General features: G+C 36.1%; 1 protein-coding gene and 1 long non-coding RNA gene across 6 annotated transcripts in view; one reads left to right on the forward strand and one right to left on the reverse strand.

Annotated features, from left to right (window-relative positions):
* The window catches only part of aPKC (protein kinase C iota type), a 105,831-nt gene that overhangs the window by 26,770 nt on the left and 55,550 nt on the right, over positions 1 to 23,511 (reverse strand). For 2 of the 4 annotated variants that reach the window (XM_067771392.1, XM_067771390.1), the window contains exons 2-3: positions 16,384 to 17,171; positions 12,778 to 13,960 (exon numbers count right to left, since the gene is read on the reverse strand). The exons of the other annotated variants lie outside the window; for them this stretch is intronic. In XM_067771392.1, the coding sequence (XP_067627493.1) occupies positions 12,778 to 13,960; positions 16,384 to 16,866 (1,666 nt within the window). In that variant the 5' untranslated portion in view covers positions 16,867 to 17,171. The remainder of the gene's footprint in view (positions 1 to 12,777; positions 13,961 to 16,383; positions 17,172 to 23,511) is intronic. 4 annotated transcript variants of the gene reach the window in all.
* LOC137243570 (uncharacterized) lies at positions 1,727 to 22,802 on the forward strand. Of its 2 annotated transcripts, XR_010950556.1 has the most exons (4): positions 1,727 to 1,828; positions 1,911 to 1,997; positions 17,150 to 18,241; positions 22,448 to 22,802. It is a non-coding gene; the product is annotated as an uncharacterized lncRNA (long non-coding RNA). The 2 variants fall into 2 exon arrangements; XR_010950555.1 differs by lacking the exon at positions 1,727 to 1,828 and having other exon boundaries at positions 1,868 to 1,997.

Here is a 23,511-nt window from a genome sequence, read left to right on the forward strand (position 1 = left end):
AACAGATAACCAACTAGTAAATTCTAGAAATGGAAGCGCCTAGAACATGCAACGAGGAAATCAAAGAGTATAAAAGGCAACCACGGTAGAGGCGCTGCAAGCAGTTTTGATTAAGACGCTATCTGGCGAGCAATAGCAGTATTATTTATTGTGAAGTACTTTAATATAGCCAATTTTTCCATTATTCAATATTGGAGTTATTTATTCAAAGGTTTAGTGATTCGAACTTAGAAGAAGGTTGCAAATAAGAGGATTTGCAGTAAATTCGTTACAATACATATGAATATAGAAATGAAAATAGTAGTCACAAAACTGATTCTCAATTCTTTCAGTTGCAGCTCAGCTCATTCTCAATTTCTTCTCTGGCATGTAGTTGCCACACTTGATTGTTTCGAACAAAACTTGTAGTATAAATGTTTGACGTAACATTTTAAAAAGAGAACTTGAAAGTTATAGAAAAGTAAAGAATCAAATCGCAGGAAGGTAATTCACCACTGGAGTAACTTTACATGTAATTCGGCAAGTTTAATTTTCGTAACACTTTAAGTTGAAACGATTCCAAAACAACTCAAACTTGTATTTTGTCGGAAACATCAACTTTAAAGAGGATGTTTTTTTTATTATCTTATTAGATTCGTTGGCGTAAGTGAAAACACATAAAAACTTGATTAAAATGTTACTAACTTTGGAGAAATCCTGTTCGTCCAAGCAAAACTTTTGCAACAAGAGGGCGCAATTTTGCATTTCGCTTGCACGAGAAGTTGCAAAATTGTACCCGATAAATAGGTGTCCGGGTATCTCATAATTTTTTGCACATTAAATTCAAAAAAGGGGTTTTTCGTTTTGTATTGATAACTGAAAAACTAGTTATTTATTGTTTTCCCATTTTGTGTGTTTTTTCGATTTGAGCTTTTTCTTATTTTGGTGTTTTTTTTTACCAAGTGGCATCATCGTCATAACTACAAAGTAGAGAGCGCAGTGAGCGTAAAATTCTCTTTGAAATTTGCTCATGTATTGACAGTTGATCGCCGTTGAAATTACCTGTAAGATCAGTTGTGTTAACAGAAAAATCAGTTAGATTGATTGGGAATCTGTCAATTTTACAAAATTTTGTTAACTAAGAGCGACAATTTCTCTTCTGTTGAAATGACTAAACTAATTTGTTCGCTTGACAAAGAACTCGGTCGAATTAACCATAATTCGATCAATTTCCCCGAATCTCCGTTAAGTCAAGAACAACAGAACCGATTTGTTGATTTTACTAGCACCATTTCTTTCAGTGCAAATAATCATTCAAGGGATCTGATAACCCCCAAAATCAAATCCAGCTTATCCTCGTACTCTTTAGTGAACTAAAATTTATACACAAACATTTCGACGCTTTTCCCCAAATATTTTATACCAATTTTTAATTTGTATTTTATTATCTTTTATTCTTACTGCGGTCTCTTTGCAGATATCGGCGGACAGTTAATTTTTATTATATTTCATTGAAACAAGGTCATTTCAATTGGTCTCTTGACGAAGCAATGAAATTAATTGATCGATTGCGTTTGCATCTTCATAAATTAATGTTTAACGCTTCCACATATGTAACGGACGATAGAAGCACTACTGTTCGAAAGCATTTCCGGTTAATGGAAACATATAAAATGTAGGAATTTGCGAGCAATAAATAATTGCATTTTTCTAATATTTATATGTTCACAGTAATTGCGATTTCGAGGTGAATATGAATAGAGATTAAATGCATATAAAGGGGCGCGCATGAAGAACAATGGATTAATATGATTTCCTAGTAATAAAAATTAATTTATATATAAAAGGCGTGAGTACTCCCAGTAGTTATACATTTCAATGTGTAACATACAAGTTGGCGTCAAGAGAACTAATGTTTTTAAATTAACTAGAGCTCGACTAGGGGTTGAAGTAAAAGTAAAAGGACAATGTATTCCAAGGACAATTCAGCCCGCAGACAAATCATCCCAAGGACAACTGTAAGTATCACGCGTTTGCGCATGTTTGCTATTATACATCTAAATAAATAAATGTAAGGCGTGATAACCTCCGAAGGCCTCTTTACATCTGGCTCTTTATTTTCAACAAAACAGCAGAGTGTATACATCTCTTCATGCACTTGCATGCATACAAATTATCATATTCTCAGAGACTTTAACTTATAGGTGACTTGTTTGCCTTGAGTTGCTATGCGATTTCGTTCATATCAACTCTACCTACGCTTACACATTCTGAATACTTTATACAATATATCAATAGCACACACTACAATATATATGTATGTATAGTGATATTCAGGCGGCGATCAAGGCAATAATCTCACACAGTATGTACTTCATCAAGGATTGTCCTGAAAAGGAGACAGGAGTTGCATATGAATTATCAAGTAGGAAAGATCTGGACATGAACGCAGAGGTTCAAAATTGCTAATATCATGTGCAAATCCTATGACGTTAGATTGACAAAGTTGCTTATATCTCTAAAGAGAGAAGGCATAAGGCTCACGATGGGCATATTAACGGGGCACTGCCTTCTAGCGTCACATGCTTATAAGTTACGTCTCGTCATTAGGAGATCTGGGAAGTACGAGCTGTAGGAAAAAACGGTTGGGCCCGTTGTGTACTCGCAAGGTGAAGGAGCGGCGGAGTTGTCAGATTTTGAGTCAGCTATTAAGCTAGGTCCTATAAAAAGTATGTATTCGCCAGGAGGATGGTGTTATTTTTTTATTACATAAGTCCTGTTGCCTAGTTGGGGTTTTTATTGTTTGGTCGTCAAACAAATTCTGGTAATACTATGGACACAATCGGTCTATGTTAGGTCTTCGATGACCGTCCAGTTTAACATAACCTAAACTAACGTTAGCGGAATGTAGGCTTTGTTTAAACACAAAAATACCTTGTGAATTAGGCTGGGTCAGGTTTTCAGCCGATAACATCTGTGTCTATAGTGAATTCCTTTAGCGTATGATCAATATCTCAAGCATGCCACAGGATTCAACTCGCGTAGCTCAGGTAGACACATGGATAGCATGGCCTACGTGGTGCGCTCTCAACCCCTTGAGCCCTGAGACTGCGCAATATTGCCAGATGCATACAGTGTTTTCTAAATCAATTGGTTCGATGCCTATTACAAACCATTGCAACAAGACCATAAATGACAAATTCGAGATCTTAAAATTTAAATTTGTCAAAATGGCTACCTAACAAATTGTCTCGTGTGATATGAGTTTCCAATTCTGCTTTCATTTAAATTGAGCTTTATCAATGACACCACAATATCAATAACAAATTATAATTGTCTGCACAAGTGTCTAAATTAAAACTCAACATAAGTGATGAGTCTGAAAAAACAAAAAACCAATGAATAAGCAATGGGACATTTAAGTATAAAATATAAATGAATGTGGATATAAGCTGTTAATACTAGTACAATTTTATTCATATATGAAGTATTGGAAAACAAATTTAATGAGCAATAGAAATGGAAAGTGACATAAAGAAGCAGGAGCACAGGCACAAGACAAGATACAACGGAAGATATTAATAAAATTAATTACAAGGGGCGATGGCATGCAAAATAATTAACAGAAGTTAATTGAATCCAGCGTGTAGCAGAGAATTTTTGAATGGAGGAGACTGTGAAAGGAATATGCTGAATAATAATGGATATGATTCATATCATACGCGTGATGTGCCTCTTGACGCATACAGGGCTCAGCATAATCGACTTTGGTAGCAATACTCTCTCACACAAAAAAATTAAATAAAAGCAATTGTTAAGTTGATCTTTGGTACTCATTCTAAACGACCGAACAATAAAGCAACATTCGCTATGGTAAATATTTGATATAGTGATGGTATGAATGAGATTTGGTTCACTGTTACTTCAATATGATATATTTAAGTAACCGACTCCCTGAAGATGGTACTAATAGTGCCGAAACGCGTAGGAGGAAAAGAAAAACTTTGTTTTTGTCTCCGGCATTACGAAATTAAAAGCACTCAAAAATACAAGCTAAAGATGTAAATTTCATGCCTAATGCCACCTTAAGCGATAAATTGCAATGCACAATGCATATCCATTGAATGTACCAAAACCGTCTGATAAAGCACAAATCCAAGCAGATTGAAATAAATTACCTTAATTACCTGATCCCAGTAATAATGGAAAGAAGTGTGGTGAATAAGCAGAGCCAACAAAAAGCGCTCTTGTGGCAGCTTTAAACAGCGCCAGGATTTATACGGTGTGACTTCTGTTCAAAATAGGCTCACGCTGTGACTAAAACATAGCGGCTACATCTAAACATAGCGATTTTCGGTGCAACATCCGCAAAGAGAAGCGGTGAAACTTGCCTGATATTTGAAGAAGCAAAATGTTATGTTCACAAAAGATCAAATATGACGAATGAGTTTACAAAGCCAGGTCACGGTTAGTAGGCGTCGGGTGAGGCTGTATATGAACTCACTTTTAAGGTTTTATGATTTACTTATATGGGCGTGTCGCATTCAATTTCGGTCTTGTTTTCCTATTTTACCGCTATGCTATGTTTGGTTCTCACATTTCATATATGTATGTACCTTGAATAAGTTTCCAGAATAGCATTATGAATGAATATGAATAGGCCTCTTCCAAATACCCCTGACCTGGCATCTAGAGTTCAAAGATAGTTCGCCAGAAGTTTTAAATGAAACGGCAAATCATTAAAAGTGTTGCCTAGTTTTGTAATCAATATTACTCACAGCTGCCGTAATAACTGACAACTTGGCCAGTTTAACTCGGAAGTTAGTATTTGAAACTGCTTTCGGAAGGAGCATGCAATTCATCTATTTCTCTTCAATCTTTTCTTTCGACTGGAAGTGAACCTTTTCCACAGTACTCGTAAATATTCTGTATTCTAAAAGTTCGACAATGTCCACGTGGTGTTAGGTTACTGCATTGATACCTGGGTAGGCTCCACTGGCGCTTTTACACTATTTTACAAAACATCAACAGATGTTACTCGCTTCATATGGCCTTAACAATCCCAAGTGAAATCTTTGCGCCATCACACTTCCAGTATAGCCGTTAAACGTCCTATGTAGCCATTCTACTCAATGGTGCAAAGATTTCACTTGCGCTTGTTAAGGCCAAATGGAGCGAGCGACATCGTTCGGTTATCGAAAGGTGTTATGTAAAGGCTAAAGATACAAGGATACCAATTTATCTGATTTAAAGGCTAAAAACCAGCTTTGCCTTAATCAGCGGCATTTGTATCTACTAAAAAAACAAAAAAAATATTTGGCAAGGCGGATGAAATTTCACTGAGAAGCTCTTCATGGCAGAAATACACCAAAATCACTTCCAAAGGGCGACGGCGAATAATTTTTTGTCTAATTGAAAAAACTGGCTTTTGATGTTACTTTTCTCGGGAGATGAACTCAATATCCTCGTTGTGATAGGAGGTGCACGCTACCACCAAACCACGGCGGCCAAAAGGGGGCCAATGGCGCCAGTACCCAAACTTAAAAAGAATTGGTTTCATAATCCGGATTATGAATGTCGATCCAATGGCACACTATTAAAACACTTGCGTGTCCTACAAATCTTGTTAATGCAGAGATCTGTAGATTACAAATCTAGTAATCAACAAGTTTGTCTTTTAAATCGAGGTTTTTAAGAAAAAGTCTGATGAAAATTTAAACAGACGTGCTGTGCATGTAATGAAGTCTTTCGTTAAACTAGTAAACCGGGTCCTGAGGAAGATTATGTATAGTATTTTATACTAGTTTAGAAAGAAGTATCGAGTCTAACTTTTCGTTCACGAAACTAAAATTTCACGTGAAATTACCCTGAAGGTGGCACAACTCTGGCATCGGTTTTTTACATTTCATATAGTTAAAGTTGTCAGAATATCAAAAACGCTTGAAGCTTAGAAACGAAAACAAATATCGCTTTACATAGATTTAATGTGAGTTTTGGAGATATTTCGACTCCGGCGCCACCTATCGGTTTAGGTAAGGTTGAACTAACCGAACTCTAGAGAACTGTCATAAACTGAATGTGTACATAGTGCTACCAAACGTGTGCTCGACGAGCATTCTGAAAAAAATGCATCATAAACCAGGACCTAGTTTAAATTACTCCGTTGTTGTTGTTTTAGCGATAAAGACACTCCCCGAAGGTCGTGGGGAGTGTTATCGATGTTGATGGTCTTTTTCCGGATGCAGATCCGGCACGTTCCGATAACAAGCCCCATATAGGTACTACCCCGACCATCTCGGGAACGATATGGTATGACCACATGAAAACTTCTGGGCCATCCCACCCTCCCAGCTCTTACATCCATAAAGATCTTGGGGTCGTCAGAGCCTCGACTGTTAAAGAAACAGGATTCGCCACGGGTAGGTAAGGTTGAAAATTGGGTTGGAGAAGCTATATATTGCACTGGCAATTCCTTGAAAGGGTTGCGCTACACAACCCTTTGAATCAACTTGGTTTTAGTCGCCTCTTACGACAGGCATACCTGCTGCGGGTATATTCTAAGCCCAATAACCCGCTGGAGTCTTATCGATATATAACTATGTTTTATTATACTCAGCTGAGCAGAGCTCACAGAGTATATTCACTTTGTTCGCATAACGGTACCCCGTAACGGCGTAAACTAATCGAGATAGATATAGACTTCTATATATCAAAATGATCTGGGCGGAAAAAGAAATTAATTTAGCCATGTCCGTCCGTCTGTCCGTAAACGCGATAACTTGAGTACATTTTGAGGTATCTTAATGAAATTTGGTATGTATGTTCCTGGGTACTCATCTCAGATCGCTATTTAAAAGGAACGAAATCGGACTATAACCACGCCCACTTTTTCGATACCGAAAGACCAAAAAACTGCGATAATTCATTGCCAAAGACGGATAAAGCGATGAAACTTGGTAGGTGGGTTGACTTATGACGCAGCATACAAAATTAGTAAAATTTTGGAAAATGGGCGTGGCACCGCCCACTTTTAAAAGAAGGTAATTTAAAAGTTTTGCAAGCTGTAATTTGGCAGTCGTTGAAGATACCATGATGAAATTTGGCAGGAACCTTACAAAATCGAATGAAGAACACGTCCACTTTTTAAAAAAAAATTTTAAAAGTAAAATTTTAACAAAAAAAATTGAATATCTTTACCGTATATAAGTATATTATGTCAACATTCAACTCCAGTAATGATATGGTGCAAAAAAGTACAAAAATAAAAGACAATTTCAAAATGGGCGTGGCTCCGACCTTTTTCATTTAATTTGTCTAGAATACTTTTAATGCCATAAGTCGAACACAAATTTACCAATCCTTGTGAAATTTGGTAAGGGCATAGCTTCTATGATTATAACTGTTTTATGTGAAAATGGGCAAAATCGGTTGAAGCCAACGCCAGGTTTGTATACATAGTCGACCCTCTATCCTTCCGCTCGGCCGTTAACACGATAACTTGAGCAAAAATCGATATATCTTTACTAAACTTAGTTCACGTACTTATCTGAACTCACTTTATCTTGGTATTAAAAATGGGCGAAATGCGACTATGACCACGCCCACTTTTTCGATATCGAAAATTTCGAAAGGTGAAAAAAATGCAATAATTCTATACCAAATACGAAAAAAGTGATGAAAAAAGGTGATTGGGTTGGTTTCTTGACGCAAAATATAACTTTAGAAAAAACTTTGTAAAATGGTTGTGACACCGACCATATTAAGTAGTAGAAAATGAAAAAGTTCTGCAGGGCGAAATCAAAAGCCCTTGGAATCATGGCAGGAATACTGTTCGTGGTATTACATAGAAAAAAAAAAAAGTTAGCGGTACCCGACAGATGATGTTCTGGGTCACCCTGGTCCACATCTTGGTCGATATCTCGAAAATGCTTTCACATATACAACTTAGGGCTACTCCCTTTGAAAATACTCATTAACACCTTTCATTTGATACCCATATCGTACAAATACATTCTAGAGTCACCCCTGGTCCACCTTTATGGCGATATCTCGAAAAGGCGTCCACCTATAGAACTAAGGCCCACTCCCTTTTAAAATACTCGTTAACACCTTTCATTTGATACCGATATCGTACAAACACATTCCAGGGTTACCCCTGGTCCACCTTTATGGCGATATCACGAAAAAAGCGTCCATCTATAGAACTATGGCCCAGTCCCTTTTAAAATACTCTTTAATACCATCCTTTTGATACCCATGTCATACAAACACATTCCAGGGTTTCCCTCGGTTCATTTTTCTACATGGTTATTTTCCCTTATTTTGTCTCCAAAGCTTTCAGCTGAGTATGTAATGTTCGGTTACACCCGAACTTAGGCTTCCTTACTTGTTTTGCCTAAATTTGCCTGCTACTTACGGAACTTACTGATAACAAAAAACGCCAAAAAGGCTAAATTTGCATATCTTACATTAACGAAAAATATTTATCAAAACAGAAATAGCAAAAACCTGTATTTAATTATCATACTAACTTCCAGCGCCGCTCATGAAGAACGTTGAAGTGTGTATGCCATAGAGAGACGCTACTTCACAGATACCACTCCACAAAATCATCATTGAATCTTAAACATTGGCTGCGTGAACTCTAATCCCATCGGTGGAAGAATTAGTGCACTATAAGTAAAAACCTTCTTTCTTTGATATACAAAGAGCTCATACACTTTCTAATTTTGTTTTTGCATAATACGACAAAATTTCAATAATAAGAAGCGCAACAACACTTTTAGGAAGCCAAAACAACTGACTTTTCAAGAACCTTTTGTTTGGCCTTGCATAAACTTTACTAATTTTAAAATCGACAACAAACTTATCACTTGACTATCACAAACATTTACACCAAATTTTGTTTAGAGATAAGAATTTTTGTTTTGTTTTTTTACGATTTTCGATTGTTGAGCGCAGCAAGCAATATGCTTTTAGCCCATAAGCTACAACACCTGCATGTGCTCTTTACGCTCGACTTCAATTTGTACTAAAAGCCGCTAAGGAAATACGACGACGATACGCGCTTGTGAGTTCTTGCCCGTGAACTATTTTTCAATTGATCAACAAATCGAGCATAAACCTACCGAAAATACGAAGGAAGAGAGCAATAAATAAAACAATAACAGCTAATAAACAATACAATTTGTCCCCACCTACCCGCTAAATGTGTCACGCAGTCGTACGCTAAGACGGTAGTTGAAGCAAGCAGTGTATTCAAAGCAGAAGCAGTGAATGAGTGTTAAAAAGATGACAATCGAAGAAAACTAAATAAATTTAAATTAAACGTGCGTTAAATAAGCGGCTTTGTGATGATGCTTGAAAAAAAAAATTATAATTTGTCGCTGTTTTAATTTTAGTGAAGACTTATAGGACACTCCCATTTTCTGGAGTGTGTCACTTTTCTTAATTTTTTAAGTTAAGTATTTTGCATTCTGTCTTTCGGCGGCTGCGTTCACTGTGTCTTGCTCTCGTTGGGAAAACGCTATCTCTCAGAAATGTATGGAAGTAAGCCGTATACCCGAGTTCCAATTAAGGAAACCCTAGCGATTACAAGTCACGCCACCTAGATGGAAGAGTAACTGCCTTGCCAGAGAGATCTTTGCCCTGGCCATTCAAAGCACTGTTGTCTGAGCTGCCTTGTTTCTCAGTAACTTATACTTTCTCTAGTGTGCTGCTAAAGCACCATGCCTGGCTATGTAGTCTGCTTGTTAATTACCTTCGTGTCCCTGATGCCAGGGAGCACATCCTAGGTTTTTTTTTTCTTTGGTCTCTACATGCTAGCCGCGCTTCGAGGAAATGTATTATTTCTTTTCTTGTATCTTTTTATGTATATAACTTGAATTTAAAATTTTTACAACTTAATATATACATACATACATGTGAGTATAGTTTGTGATATGTTATTATGAAACAATACTGTCTGCAACTGGATACAGACCTGAGTTTAAAATTTCAGGTATTGAACTTAGCATACAGTAAAGAATATTTTTTATTGCAGTGAATTCAATATTTTTCGTGTACTAAATATATTACTAATAAATTTTTTTAAAGACTCGATCAATTCCTGATTATGTGAAATATCTATTATGTTGTATGATTGTATGTTGCAAAGGGTTTCATGAATTCTTCTCACATTCTGGTAACTGGGACACGAGTAGATTAAGTGACTAATTGACTGTGCTTCTCTTTCGTTGCATGGACATAAGTCTGTTTCTATAATATGGAAGCGCTTCAAGTAGGCTTTACAGGAGCTGTGACCAGTTAAGCACTGCGTCATTTCGAATGAAACGCCAAATCTTTCACTAAATATCTCTGCTTCCTTTGGCGACTGGAAGAATATTTTTGTGGTACTGCCTGTCGATTCATCTGTGTATTCACGACGCCATGCTTCTTGCGTTTCTTGCTGTATAATTGCTTTAGTATAGCTCATAGGAAACTTTTTTGTAAACAGGACTTCTGGTCAGCCCTGCCGCTTCCTTGGCTGCTTTATCTGCCCATCCTAGGTTAGGTCAGGTTAGATAGTAGCGGGCCTGGTAGGAACGGCTTACTTGGACAGCATGAAGGTTCGTTGTGATACCACATAAAATAACTGTGACGTAAGCTTATTGTTACTTAGAGAAACGTATCGCATGGATTCCAATAGAACAGTGTCCTGTCAAAACTCCAGTGAATCCAATCATTTCGGCAGATCCCCTGCCATCCACTTCCGGTCAGAAGGATCTTGCTACCCTGCAAGAATTGGTGTTCACCCAACGCTTTCTGAGCTAACTCGATGCCCATCTATGCATGACCAGACCATAAATGGCTAGCGAAGTCCCTAAATTCCTACATCCATGTGCATCCGTTTCAATTATACCGATCATGGTTAACACATCCGTTTGACAGTTGCCCGGGACATCACTATGCCCGGGACCCAGATAATCTTTATCATAAAATAGTTCGATGCAACCACAAGCGAGGTCAGGCACTCCCAGACCATCCTCGATCGCACTATAGTTGAACTCAAGACTTTGATAGCCGCTTGGCTAGGATGCGGTGGATCCTTAATCGCGGCAACTTCCGCTTGGAAGACGTTGCATTAATCAGCCAACTTAAACTTGCAGCTTATATTTAGCTATTGACAACCTCAACTGTCTGACTTAATGAGGAAACACCTCGAATAGGATAGTTTTGTTAGAATTAATAGATAGATCTTTAGTAACACACCACCTTTCTATGATGCGCAGAGCTTGTTGCATGCGACAGGATATTGTTTGTTATCATTGAGCATTAATACCTCTTCCCAACAAAGATTTGCTGATCCAAATAGTTTGACAATTCTTTAAAAAAAAAGGTAAGGCGAGTAACCTGAAGGAAAGAATAGGCTATTGTGGCACGCCCGTACGTAGGTTATCACTTGCGCCAATGGATAACATCCTATTCACTTAATCTTTACTGGCAAATACCTCCGGTTGGAGTGTATGCTGAAGATGCAGTGAATTCGCGACCTAACTCAAAGCCAAGCCAGTTCGTTTGTGCACATTCGAGCTTAGAAATCGGCACATTTAACCGTCGCCCGCGCCGGTTTTAATTTTCGCTTAGCTTCCCGACTAAATAATAAATTCGCAAATTGTAAGAGGGTCGGCTAACCTCCCTTTCACATCCTAATTAAAAATCGGCGAATTTCGATGGGAAAGTAGCCTAAAAATACTGCTCGTCTCCAGCACTTGACAAAAAAAAGGAGCGTTGAGCCATCCGTAAGCTATTTAATCAACTAGCCCAGATTTGTTCAACCCACTACTCCTCAATTTTAGAAAGTACCAACATTACCTTCTCAATAGATGGTAGCTTGAACTATGGTATTTTGTACAGTTTTACAAAATGTGTGACACTAGTCTTGCCTGCGTGATTTATAGCTTATCCTACCCGATTGTCAACCTCGCCTACCAGTGGCGAATCCTTTTTATTTAGCAGGCCATGTTCTGGAAAGTTTCGCACAGAAGGAAGGGGCTGGATGAACTGAGGTTCAAAGTTCTCATATCAAAGCGTTCACAAGATGATCGAACTATTGCTTTCATGGTGTTTTTTTCCGGAAAGCAGCGAATCAATTTCCGGCAAAGGATTATTACCATCTATACAACTTAACAAAGCCTTCAAGGAGTCTCCTTATCGCTACAAGAAGAATAATAAGACAGTCATGCACTATGTTGTGGGTCTTGTGGTAAGCTGTTAACGACCACAACCCAAAACAGGACTATGTAGTCCATTCACCTTGGATTGTAGTGCCTTCCCCCTCCCCTGCAACACATCTATAATTTGACAATGTATGAAAAAATGCAACCAGGGCCACTCCCACTCCAAGCTACTGCTAAAAGACCAATGAAAGCGCAAGCTGACAGAATTCAAGACGAAGATATAAACAAAAGGTACCAAAGCCATTTCCACATTCATTCTGTTGAAGTGTTTGTATTTTCCAACTCACCCACACGATACAGCATTATTTTGCATACAAAGTACTATCCATAATCCATGCAAGCCATGTTCAAACACACATACACCCATTTATAATTCTTGTAACAGCTGATAAAATCATCAGCAAATAATACACAAGTAACCACATTCACTCAAATAAAAATCGTTATGTATATTTGTATGTTTATGTAAAAATATAAGAGGATACTCTCGAGACAATTATGCTTGTCGGCACTACTACTTATGCCCTTAAGCGTACTTACGTTGCCTATAAACATTATATAAACTCGCATACATATGTACCTGTTGCATAAGCTGGTTCGATTTCCTCTTCTGAATGTATGTGTTGTTGTTGTGTTGGCACAGTCGGTATAGGAACAGGTATAGGTAGACGCTCATAATGTATACATTCATGATGATATTGATGATGATGATGTCCATTGTGTATGGTACTATTCCGTCCGCCACCACCACCACTGCCCACACTGCCACCCATACCGCATATATTTAAGCCACTACCCTCACTACCATGTAAACTGCTACGAAGTGGTGGGTTATCCATTATACTGCCTCCACCGCCACCACCACCACCAACACTCATCATACCCATGCCAACGTTCATGCCCATACCACCCATGCCCATGCCGCTCACACCAACACCAACGCTAACGCCACCGCCACTGATTGCACCTACACCCATACGACATCCAGGGCCGATGCTGCCAATGAAGACGCTACCACCACTACCACCGCTGCCGCCACCTGAATCATCAGTAGTGGTGGTGGTTGTTGTTGTATTCATTGTATTATGACAACGACTAGAACAACGTCCTAACGAGCCACTGCCACTATGGTGACCGCTCATGCCGCTAGCGCTACCACCAATCATGCCCATGCCCATGCCCATGCCCATACCGACACCAACACCGATACCAACACCGCCGCCTCCGCCGCCACCGCTCATCATATGCGCTGACATATGTTGATTACCATGCGCATTCCCAGCGCTAATAATACCGACAACACCGCCACCACAGCCCTGACTAGAATCCGAACCCGAATCATGACCCGGACAAGCACCAGCCGAACCAGGTCTTGAACCAATCAAACTCATTGTTGAATGTGGCGGTGTTATCGATGTAGATGTTTGCATATAATGATGTGTATAGGGATGTGGGTGTGGCACATCATATTCGCCTGTGTCGATCGCGCCCGCTAACATGCCCACACTGCCACTGGTGCTGGCAACGCCAGCGCCCATTAAATGTCCCATGCTACCCTGTAGACAACCCATTGAGCCGTGCGCGCTGCCAGATCCGCCGCCGCCACCGCCGCCATAACTGCCGTGATGACTACCACCGTGAATACTGCCATGAGCGCTGCCACTGCGACTATGTAGCGACACGCCGCGCGTTAGCGTATTATTTGCCGATTGTATTGATGAAACGACAGCGCCACGACATAAAATATCCGAGAGTTGATTGGCCTGTAGACCGAAATATTTTGACTGTATAATTATCGTGGTGAATATTTATGATGATGAGGTTGATGATTGCAATTTTTCATTTTAATTTATGTTCACAATAGTGACGATGTTTTGGGCGTCAGTGAGGGTTGCCCAATGAGTAATGAAAGTTCCATGCAGCGTTGAATGAAGATTTGTAATGGTTAATGTAGAATGCATGAAGATAATTATAAATTATTTGACTTAATTATGGCAGACAAATGTGTTAGTTGAGAGTATATTTGTGATTCAGTTTGAGTAGGGTTGCCACCTCTTTCACAACGAAATACTTACAATGTCGCCCACTCCCAAAATGTACATTCTCCTTTGATAACTCTGAACAGGAGCAGAAAAAAAAGAAACCTTCAGTGGGTAAGGGCTTTCACGTTCGGTGTACCGGCTCTGTGCTGGTAGCAGAGGCAGTTTACCAAGGGTTAAGGTCACATATGAACCATTACCAATAAAAATAGAAACGACGCTTGCGATCGACGCTTTTTTAAGGACAACTTTGGGAAACATTCTTTGACTAATGATTTGAGGGCATGCGTCTGAGAGGACTGAACTTTAATAGTGAAGGTGCTATGAACCATTACCAATAAAAATAGAAACGACGCTTGCGATCGACGCTTTTTTAAGGACAACTTTGGGAAACATTCTTTGACTAATGATTTGAGGGCATGCGTCTGAGAGGACTGAACTTTAATAGTGAAGGTGCTCTGGACGTTATGAATGGAAATGATGACGACAAAGCGCGCTATGAGAAATGGTATGGACCCGTCCAGGAAAGACGTCCTCTAGACCTAGTGATATCTACTAAAGCGGTGGAAGCGAACCCAAAACCCCATCCACGACTGCCGACATTCTTCAACATATCGATCAGGTCTATCGGCAAATGATTTGGAACATTCGATCAATAATTCTTTCTGTTAGCGTTTAGAGCCCACGTAGGAGCGCTGTCCACACAGGTCATGTTCAAAGTACTGGTGACTTTAAAGACACTTTGATTATTCAGTTCGACAACTCAGCCATCGCAATTAAACATCCCACAAAAAAAGGGGTCTAGTCAACAGGCCGTGACCCGAAATATGTTCATCTTTAGTACTTCCCCTGGAATTTAAACCAAGTCGTCTGCTTGACGGCTGACATGGCCCAGTACGCTTGCGCCTTTACAGCCAAGCCACTGTTAGCTTGTGTTAGGTTATGATCATTCAGTAAGGGAGATAAACTCCTTCTTCATGTAGGAAGACTATTTTCTATAGGAAGAAGCCGCTAAGTAAACAGCTTAAGCAATTTTATTGATACGCTTAGTGTTTTAGCCAGATAAGATGATCATTTAAATCTTCCGCGGCCCTGTAAAAGCCTAACCGCTTAGATTTCCGTGCGCTCGTCATGTATTCTCATTACACTGTGCTCTGTGGAGACCCAAGTGGATGGAAGACATTATTTTAACTATGCATTTGCTTCGACTCTCTTTGATGCGAGACCAAGGTTGCCTGAACACTTCATATGTGGGTCTCAGTGGCCATCTGGAATTATTTTTCACAATTATGGAATACCTCTTCAAGTACACGTAGCAAGAGAAGGCGCGATTTTGCCTCGACTGCTTGACTTTAGTTAAATGAGTGGCGTCGCTTGATAAACCGTCAACAGTGCTGTTGTTGTTGTCCTTGTTGTTGTTGTAGCGATAAGGATACTCACCGAAGGCCTTGGGGAGTGTTATCGATGTTGATGGTTCTTTTCCGGTAACAAGCACCCATCTCGGGAACGATTTTGGTATGACCACATGAAACCCTCTAGGCCATTACCGCCCTCCCACCCCCTAGTTCCATAAGGAACTTGGGGTCGCCAGAGCCTTGGCTGTTAAAGAAACTGGATTCGCCACGGGTAGGTGAGGTTGACAATTGGGTTAGAAGAGCTATATATTGCGCTGACAATCCCTTGAAAGGGTTGCGCTACACAACCACTGGTATCAGTTTAATATTTTAGTCGCCTCTTACGACAGGCATACCTACCGCGGCTATATATATAATCCATATTCTCGCCACAACCATAACTTTGCGAAACGTTTTTTGTGGCTACAACTAGAGCAACATAAATGGAGGCTCTTCAGATAGCATTTTTGGGCCGCAGACTAATATGCTTGGTAGAAAAATTTGTTTTTAGATAAAGCGCTAGATCTTCTAAATAGAGCACATTTCCCAAGCTACCGGAGTATAGGCGCCAAAGCTATTAAGCACTAAGATAATTCTACCATACATTCGGCTACTTTTGGAACCATATTTTTGCCGTTTAAACATTTCTAGTTACACAAATCATTTCAACTAACACTTTTGTAGGCATATACATATGTACCTACTACTGCGATTTATGACAAAAACTGATTTAATCGATAACATGCTGTTTACCTGTGGACTATCAAGTCGATCCAACGATTGTCGCCGTGACGGATAATCATCCAAGTTGATTCTTTGTTGTGCGGCTGGACAATTCTTATTCGAGTGCTGATGCAAATGCTGTTGCGACGATGTAAGTTGTGGTGGCGGTGGTGGTGTTATCGAACCGCACGGACTGCCCGGGCATGTACTACCCGGACAGGGGCTACTACAACGACTGCGACATGTTGGACTATAGCAAAGATTTGCTTGTGTGCCGGATGGTGTATTCGGGCAAGTATTCGAATTGCCGGTACCATTGGCGGAAGTATTTGCATTGTTTGCGGCACCACCACCAGCCGCCGCCGCAGTTGACATTGACGTATTTTGTGCCTTTTTAGAGGTATTTTCCTCTTCCTGTTGCATTAAATTCACCGGTAGAGGTGTGCATTGTGTATTACGACGTGGTGAACGACCACGATCCACTGTGGTTGCACTCCAATAACCCCACGCCATATTTGGGGTGCAGATTGGTGTTTAAACACAAGGAGACGAGATTATGATTCTGTATTTTATTTATTTATTTTATCTATATTTTATTTATTTTTTTTTTTTTTTTTTTTGCATTTAGCTAAAGGTTTGTAGAAGAATTGTTGTTTCTTGTTTTTATTTTCTTTTTTATTTATTTTTTTTTTGTTCAGGATAACTGGATTTTTGTTGGTTTTTTTTTTGTTATAACATTGCTCAGCACTTTTTATTGTAACGTCGTTGGTAAGTTTATATTTTTATTTTAATGCAGTACACAATTGTTTCGTTAGACACTGAAAAATAGAAATTTCTTAAATTGGAACACTGCAGAATCCAATTATTTTTCACAAAACGTTGATCATACGCCACGGCATACGTATGTACATATTTAATTATAAATGTTACTCATACAACACGTCGCACACTGCAAAGTTTGTTGTTTAAGTTCAGTTCCTTTGAGAACAAAAAAACATTGCGCATACGACATGGTTTACGCTTTAGCAAATAATTAAAAAAAAATACTTATACGCCAAGTAGTACGTATGAACATTTTATAATGCTCCAAAAAAAACTTTAAACGAAAGTCGAAAAAGCGCAGTCACACCTTGGTGGCATTTGATACCATAAGACACAATAAAACAGAAATGACAACAATGAAAAACCAGCAACAATAAAATCAAAAATCACAAAACAAAACTTCATAAAAAGTGCCGGACAAGCGAAAACAGATGCTTTCACAACTAATGGCGATAATTTAGACAACAAAAAAACGAAGAGAATATAAGATGAAAAAAAAATTATTGGAGAATGTAAGAAGCGAGAGAAATGGGGTGACAAGTAGTGCGAAACAGTTCCAAATGAGGCAACATTCAAAATCCTTTGGCAGTAAAAACAGCGAAATTGTAAAAACAAAATAAAAGCAGCGCACGCAAGAAAGAGCGGCAGTGTAAGCAAGCGAAAGAGCGCTAGTTCAAACATGAGAATAAAGAAAAAGGAGAGCGTGCAATTTTGAGTTGAGACCAACACTGTGGTGCGCGTGTTATTCGGCCATTGGAAGAGTGAACAAGTGTGTTCGCAAATTTGAGGCGCAGCAGCAATTAAATAAACTACAAAAAATTTTGTAATTTTCACAATTTTCTAGATGAAATATAAGTAAATACGAATGTATGCATTAATAATTATGGAGAAATTGTTGTAGCACACAAGGATAAGAAATAACATGACAGACTGTGTGAAAAAGCCATGCGAAATTTTTGCTGGAAATAAATTTACATTGTCAATAAAGTCAGCCAGCCACGCCCTGCAACAACACGAATTTAAGTGCTTTCTTGTCAGCTGAGGGTAGCGTCAAAATGGCTTTAAGGTAATTTTAATAAATTTATTTGGATAAAATAAAATAAAACAAAATATAATATAAAATTTAAAAAAATAAGGTCAAATAAAATTTAATTAAATTTAAATTAATAAAATTAAATTAAAAATAAATTAACTTAATTTAATAGCATGAAATTGAATAAAATAATGATGAAGAAGTGAAATCCAGAAACATGTCCTAGTAACCATCACCTTTTGTAAACTTTGCAATTTTTTTCTAATATCTAAAACAAAACAATTGTATAAGGCAATATGAGCATGTCTCGCTAATTAAATATAGATAAAATAAAATAAAATAAAATTAAATTAAATTAAATAAAACAAAATAAAATATGCACATAAAATGAGAAAAATTAAAGTAAAGTAAAAAAAAAACAAATAAAATTAAAAAATTTAAATAAAATAAAATGAAATAAAATATAACAGAATAAAATAAACATAAATGAAATGAAACAATTAAAAAAGAAGTAAAAAAAAAACAATAAAATTAAATAAATAAAATAAAATAAGAGAAAAAATATATAAAAGAAAACAATGAAATTAAATAACATAAAATAAGACAAAATAGAGTAATCTGAAATAAAATTAAATAAAAACAAATAAAATAAAGCAACCAAACAAATAAAATAATATTTAATAATACAAAATAAATTAAAATAAAATACAAGAAAAAATAAAATATCATAAAAGAAAACAAAATGAATAACATAAAATAAGATAAAATAAAACAAAATAAAACAAAATAAAATAAAATAAAATAAAATAAAATAAAATAAAATAAAATAAAATAAAACAAAATAAAATATGCACATAAAATGAGAAAAATTAAAGCAAAGTAAAAAAAAAACAACAAATAAAATTAAAAAATTTAAATAAAATAAAATGAAATAAAATATAACAGAATAAAATAAACATAAATGAAATGAAAAAATTAAAAAAGAAGTAAAAAAACAATAAAATTAAATAAATAAAATAAAATAAGAGAAAAAATATATAAAAGAAAACAATGAAATTAAATAACATAAAATAATATAATCTGAAATAAAATAAAATAATATAAAATAAAATAAAGCAACCAAACAAATAAAATAATATTTAATAATACAAAATAAATTAAAATAAAATACAAGAAAAATAAAATATAAAAGAAAACAAAATGAATAACATAAAATAAGATAAAATAAAATAAAATGAAATGAAATAAAATTAAATAAAATAAAATAAAGTAAAATATGCACATAAAATGAGAAAAATTAAAGCAAAGTAAAAAAAAAAACAACAAATAAAATTAAAAAATTTAAATAAAATAAAATGAAATAAAATATAACAGAATAAAATAAACATAAATGAAATGAAAAAATTAAAAAAGAAGTAAAAAAACAATAAAATTAAATAAATAAAATAAAATAAGAGAAAAAATATATAAAAGAAAACAATGAAATTAAATAACATAAAATAATATAATCTGAAATAAAATAAAATAATATAAAATAAAATAAAGCAACCAAACAAATAAAATAATATTTAATAATACAAAATAAATTAAAATAAAATACAAGAAAAATAAAATATAAAAGAAAACAAAATGAATAACATAAAATAAGATAAAATAAAATAAAATGAAATGAAATAAAATTAAATAAAATAAAATAAAGTAAAGAACAATATAACTAAAAAAAAATAAAATAAAATAAAATATTATTTAATAATATAAAATAAAATAAAATAAGAGAAAAAATTAAATATTAAAAAAAAAAATAAATAAAACAACATCGAATTGAATAAAAAAATAAGAATAAATTAAAATAAAATGAATTAAAATAGAATAAAATAGGGTATAATAAAATATAATTAAATAAAATAAAATTAAAGTAAATTAATAAATACAAAGCGTGATAACCGCCGAAGAGGTTTTAGGACGAGCTTCTCTTTCAATTTGCGTCGTGCTCTTTTCAATTTTAATTAAATTAAATTAAAATAAATAAATAAAATTAAATCATTTTAAGCTAAATTACATTAAATTGAATTAAATTAAATTATAATAAATAAAACAAAATGAAATAAAATCAAAAAATATAAAATAAGCTAGAATAAAATAAAATTTAATTAAAGTAAATCAGATTATGGAAAATAAAATAAAATTAAATTAAACAAAATAACTAAAGTTAAGTAAAATAAATTTTTATTTTATTTAAAAACTATAAAATTAAATTAATTTAAATAATCAAACGGTCCGTGATTGATCATGAGGAATGAACCCTGAGAGGATTGAAAACATCTTCAATTCAAATGCTTCGTCGGAAGGCCCCAAGAGATGCGCCAACATCGCCAGCCGCTAGTTTACTCAATGTATAACAATATGCCGATAGAGCCAAGCTCTGATATTACAAAAAAAAAACATAGTCTTAGCGCCTCAAGGCTATGCGTGCATTCACGAGACACGATTTTGAGGTAGTCATCAAAAAGAATAAAGGTTACAAAGCGTTAGAATCCTTAGGGATAAGCTTAGAATGGTCTTGAACCTAACACCAAGCACGTATGATGCTACTGGCCTGCGGAAATGGATAAGATTGTCCCTCAACTCAAAACCCGGGAAGGCATCCAGATTTCTCGTCATACTTGCCAATCACATAATCATGGCTCCCGCAAAAAGCATAGCAGCAGTACATGATCTCAACCAGCAATCATTATAACCCTTAATTGACACTTAGTCGCCTAAACGACCGTCGTCGTTGCTTAGTAAGTTAGTCAGTCATCTCTGATTGGCTATAATTGACGCCAATTGAGAGTACAATGCGACACAGTAGAGGTATCTACCCTAAGCTATTGCCAATTGCGGTAATATTTTCAGACTGGAGCTTCTTCATAAATTCGCAAAACATAGCCTTACCAGGGAAGCCTTTAGACTCTTATGAGTTGCATTATAGCACGGGCAAACCCTTCTTCCTATGATACCGTCCATGCCCATGACTAAGACGAGTTTGCTCGTTCCGTAGTAAGTTAGACATTCATCCCTGCAATGCGATAACTGACGCCAATTGAGAGTACAAAGCGACTCAATCGAGGTCTCTGCCATAAGCCATTGCCAATTGCGGTAATACTTTCGAACCGGAGCTTCTTCATCCATTCGCACAACATAGCCTTACAAGGGATGTCGTTAGACTTTTATTCGTTGTATTATAGCTTATGGCCATGGACAAACCCTTCTTCTTTTGGCACCGTCCATGACTGTGAGCTATAAATGAGGAAAGGTATAATGACTGACTTATAGTTAGAGTGTACTTTTTGCTCTTCGCGAGAGGACTTCACTTTTCAAGTGCATCCTTAGCCCAATGTAGCAATAGCTGGCAAGAGTGTTGGGTCGATCCTAAATATTCGGAATCAAATTGGTCTCCACATAAATTTATCGATGATCAACTTCCCTTGTAGATGAGGGGTGGGAACTTCCTCTCGGAACAATGGCTCAATTAACATCAGCATATTTCAACAGCGTAAATTAAGTTCTACTCCGCACTGGTCCCCACCATCTGAGGCTTTATTCAGTAAGTGTACATTTTAAAACTCACACTTACTGAATCTGCACCCTGTATACCTTCCATACCCAGCAGAAACTGTGCATTTTCTACACCTCTTTCAGTTGTAGTGCAGAAAGTAACAATTGAAGTTGAGAACTGTCAACTGAAGTTCAGAAAATCACATTGATGTTCAGAAATTTATAATTGATGTTCAAAAATTCACAATTGAGGTTCAGAAATTCCAACTGAAGTTTATAAAATTACGATTGAAGTTCAGAAAATTACAGTTGAAGGTAAATTATTATTTTCTGGACTTCGAATGTAATTTTGTGAGCTTAAATTGCAAATACAAAATTTTATTAGGCAACTTTCTGAACTAAAACTGATAAAGGTGTAGAACTTCTCTTAGATGGCGACAGAATGCTGCTTTTAACCCAACCTAAGCCAACGGTACCAACACTGCTACAACAATAACAATAATCGTAAATAAAATACATTTAAAAAACCATATTAAAAAAATAATATAAAAAAATTATTACAAATAAAATTTAAAAAAATGATGAGTCCCCCTTACACCATTTCCGTTTACAAAAAATCGCTTGATAATTGTATTTATAGAAATATTTACGTATTCTCAATTCATTTTTCGACTTATTTCTTTACATATTTGCTACTACCAGAAACAAATCCCAGGCGAGATATTCCATTGACGTCAACAACGTCAGCAGCAGCCGCAGAAAAGCACAAAGGAAGGACGCTCAAACACTTAAAACAGATGATGTTGGCTAATAGCAATAACAACAACAAATGAACAGCTAACAAACACTCAAACATCCACTACGCCGCAATAACAGTTAAACCAATACAAACATAAACATTGGTTACAAATCTGTAGGTGAACACACACCCTACATCCCGCTTCTCTGACGTTTTTTATTGATGTTTGGCAATTGATTATGGGATTGAAAATTTTTAAATGTGATTAATGTATAAAATTTTTATTGGTTTATTTTATTGTTAATAAAGCAATTTGAAAAGGAAGCTTTGCATATTTTCTATGTGAGGATTTCATTGGTCCTACGGCAACTAATAAATATTTTGGCTATCCCAAAGGCAAATATTTGTTATAATTGCAGATATCTCTCAAAGAATAATTGAATTGAATATTGAATAACAGAACGACGATTGAAAGAATATTCACATATTTGAAGTATGTAGCATCATTCATCAATATTCTGCATACAAAATTTTGCTGACCACAGTAATTTAATATTTTATAGATTTGACCCTTTTAAGGTAGCCACAAGCCCCCTAAAGGTAAAGTAGCAAAATACTCGCGTACACGAATACAAATTTCATATGCGCACACGTTCTTATGTTGATATGAATATAAAAACATCCTAAAGGAATATTTTGTATACAATTGAGAGGATTTACTATCCGCCATCTCGTGGGTGTTGAGTGGGCGTGCAATGCTATAGATATGAGACTTCTGGGAGCAAAAAAAAAAAGCTAAAACGCTAATACGAATTCAAATGGGTAAAAAAGCAACAACAAAAAATGCATGAAAAGCTAAATGAGAAAACAGGATAAGCAAGGCATAACGACATTCCACGACGAAACCACTACACGACTAAGCTGCTATAGGATATACTTTATGTGAGTGTATTGGTGCATAAAGTAAAAAGTGATTTGTACATTATTTATGTGAAGAAAAAAGCAAATAAGAGCAATATAGCAATAC

Source organism: Eurosta solidaginis, chromosome 3, assembly GCF_040869045.1.
Source record: "Eurosta solidaginis isolate ZX-2024a chromosome 3, ASM4086904v1, whole genome shotgun sequence".
Taxonomy (NCBI): Eukaryota; Metazoa; Arthropoda; class Insecta; order Diptera; family Tephritidae; genus Eurosta; species Eurosta solidaginis.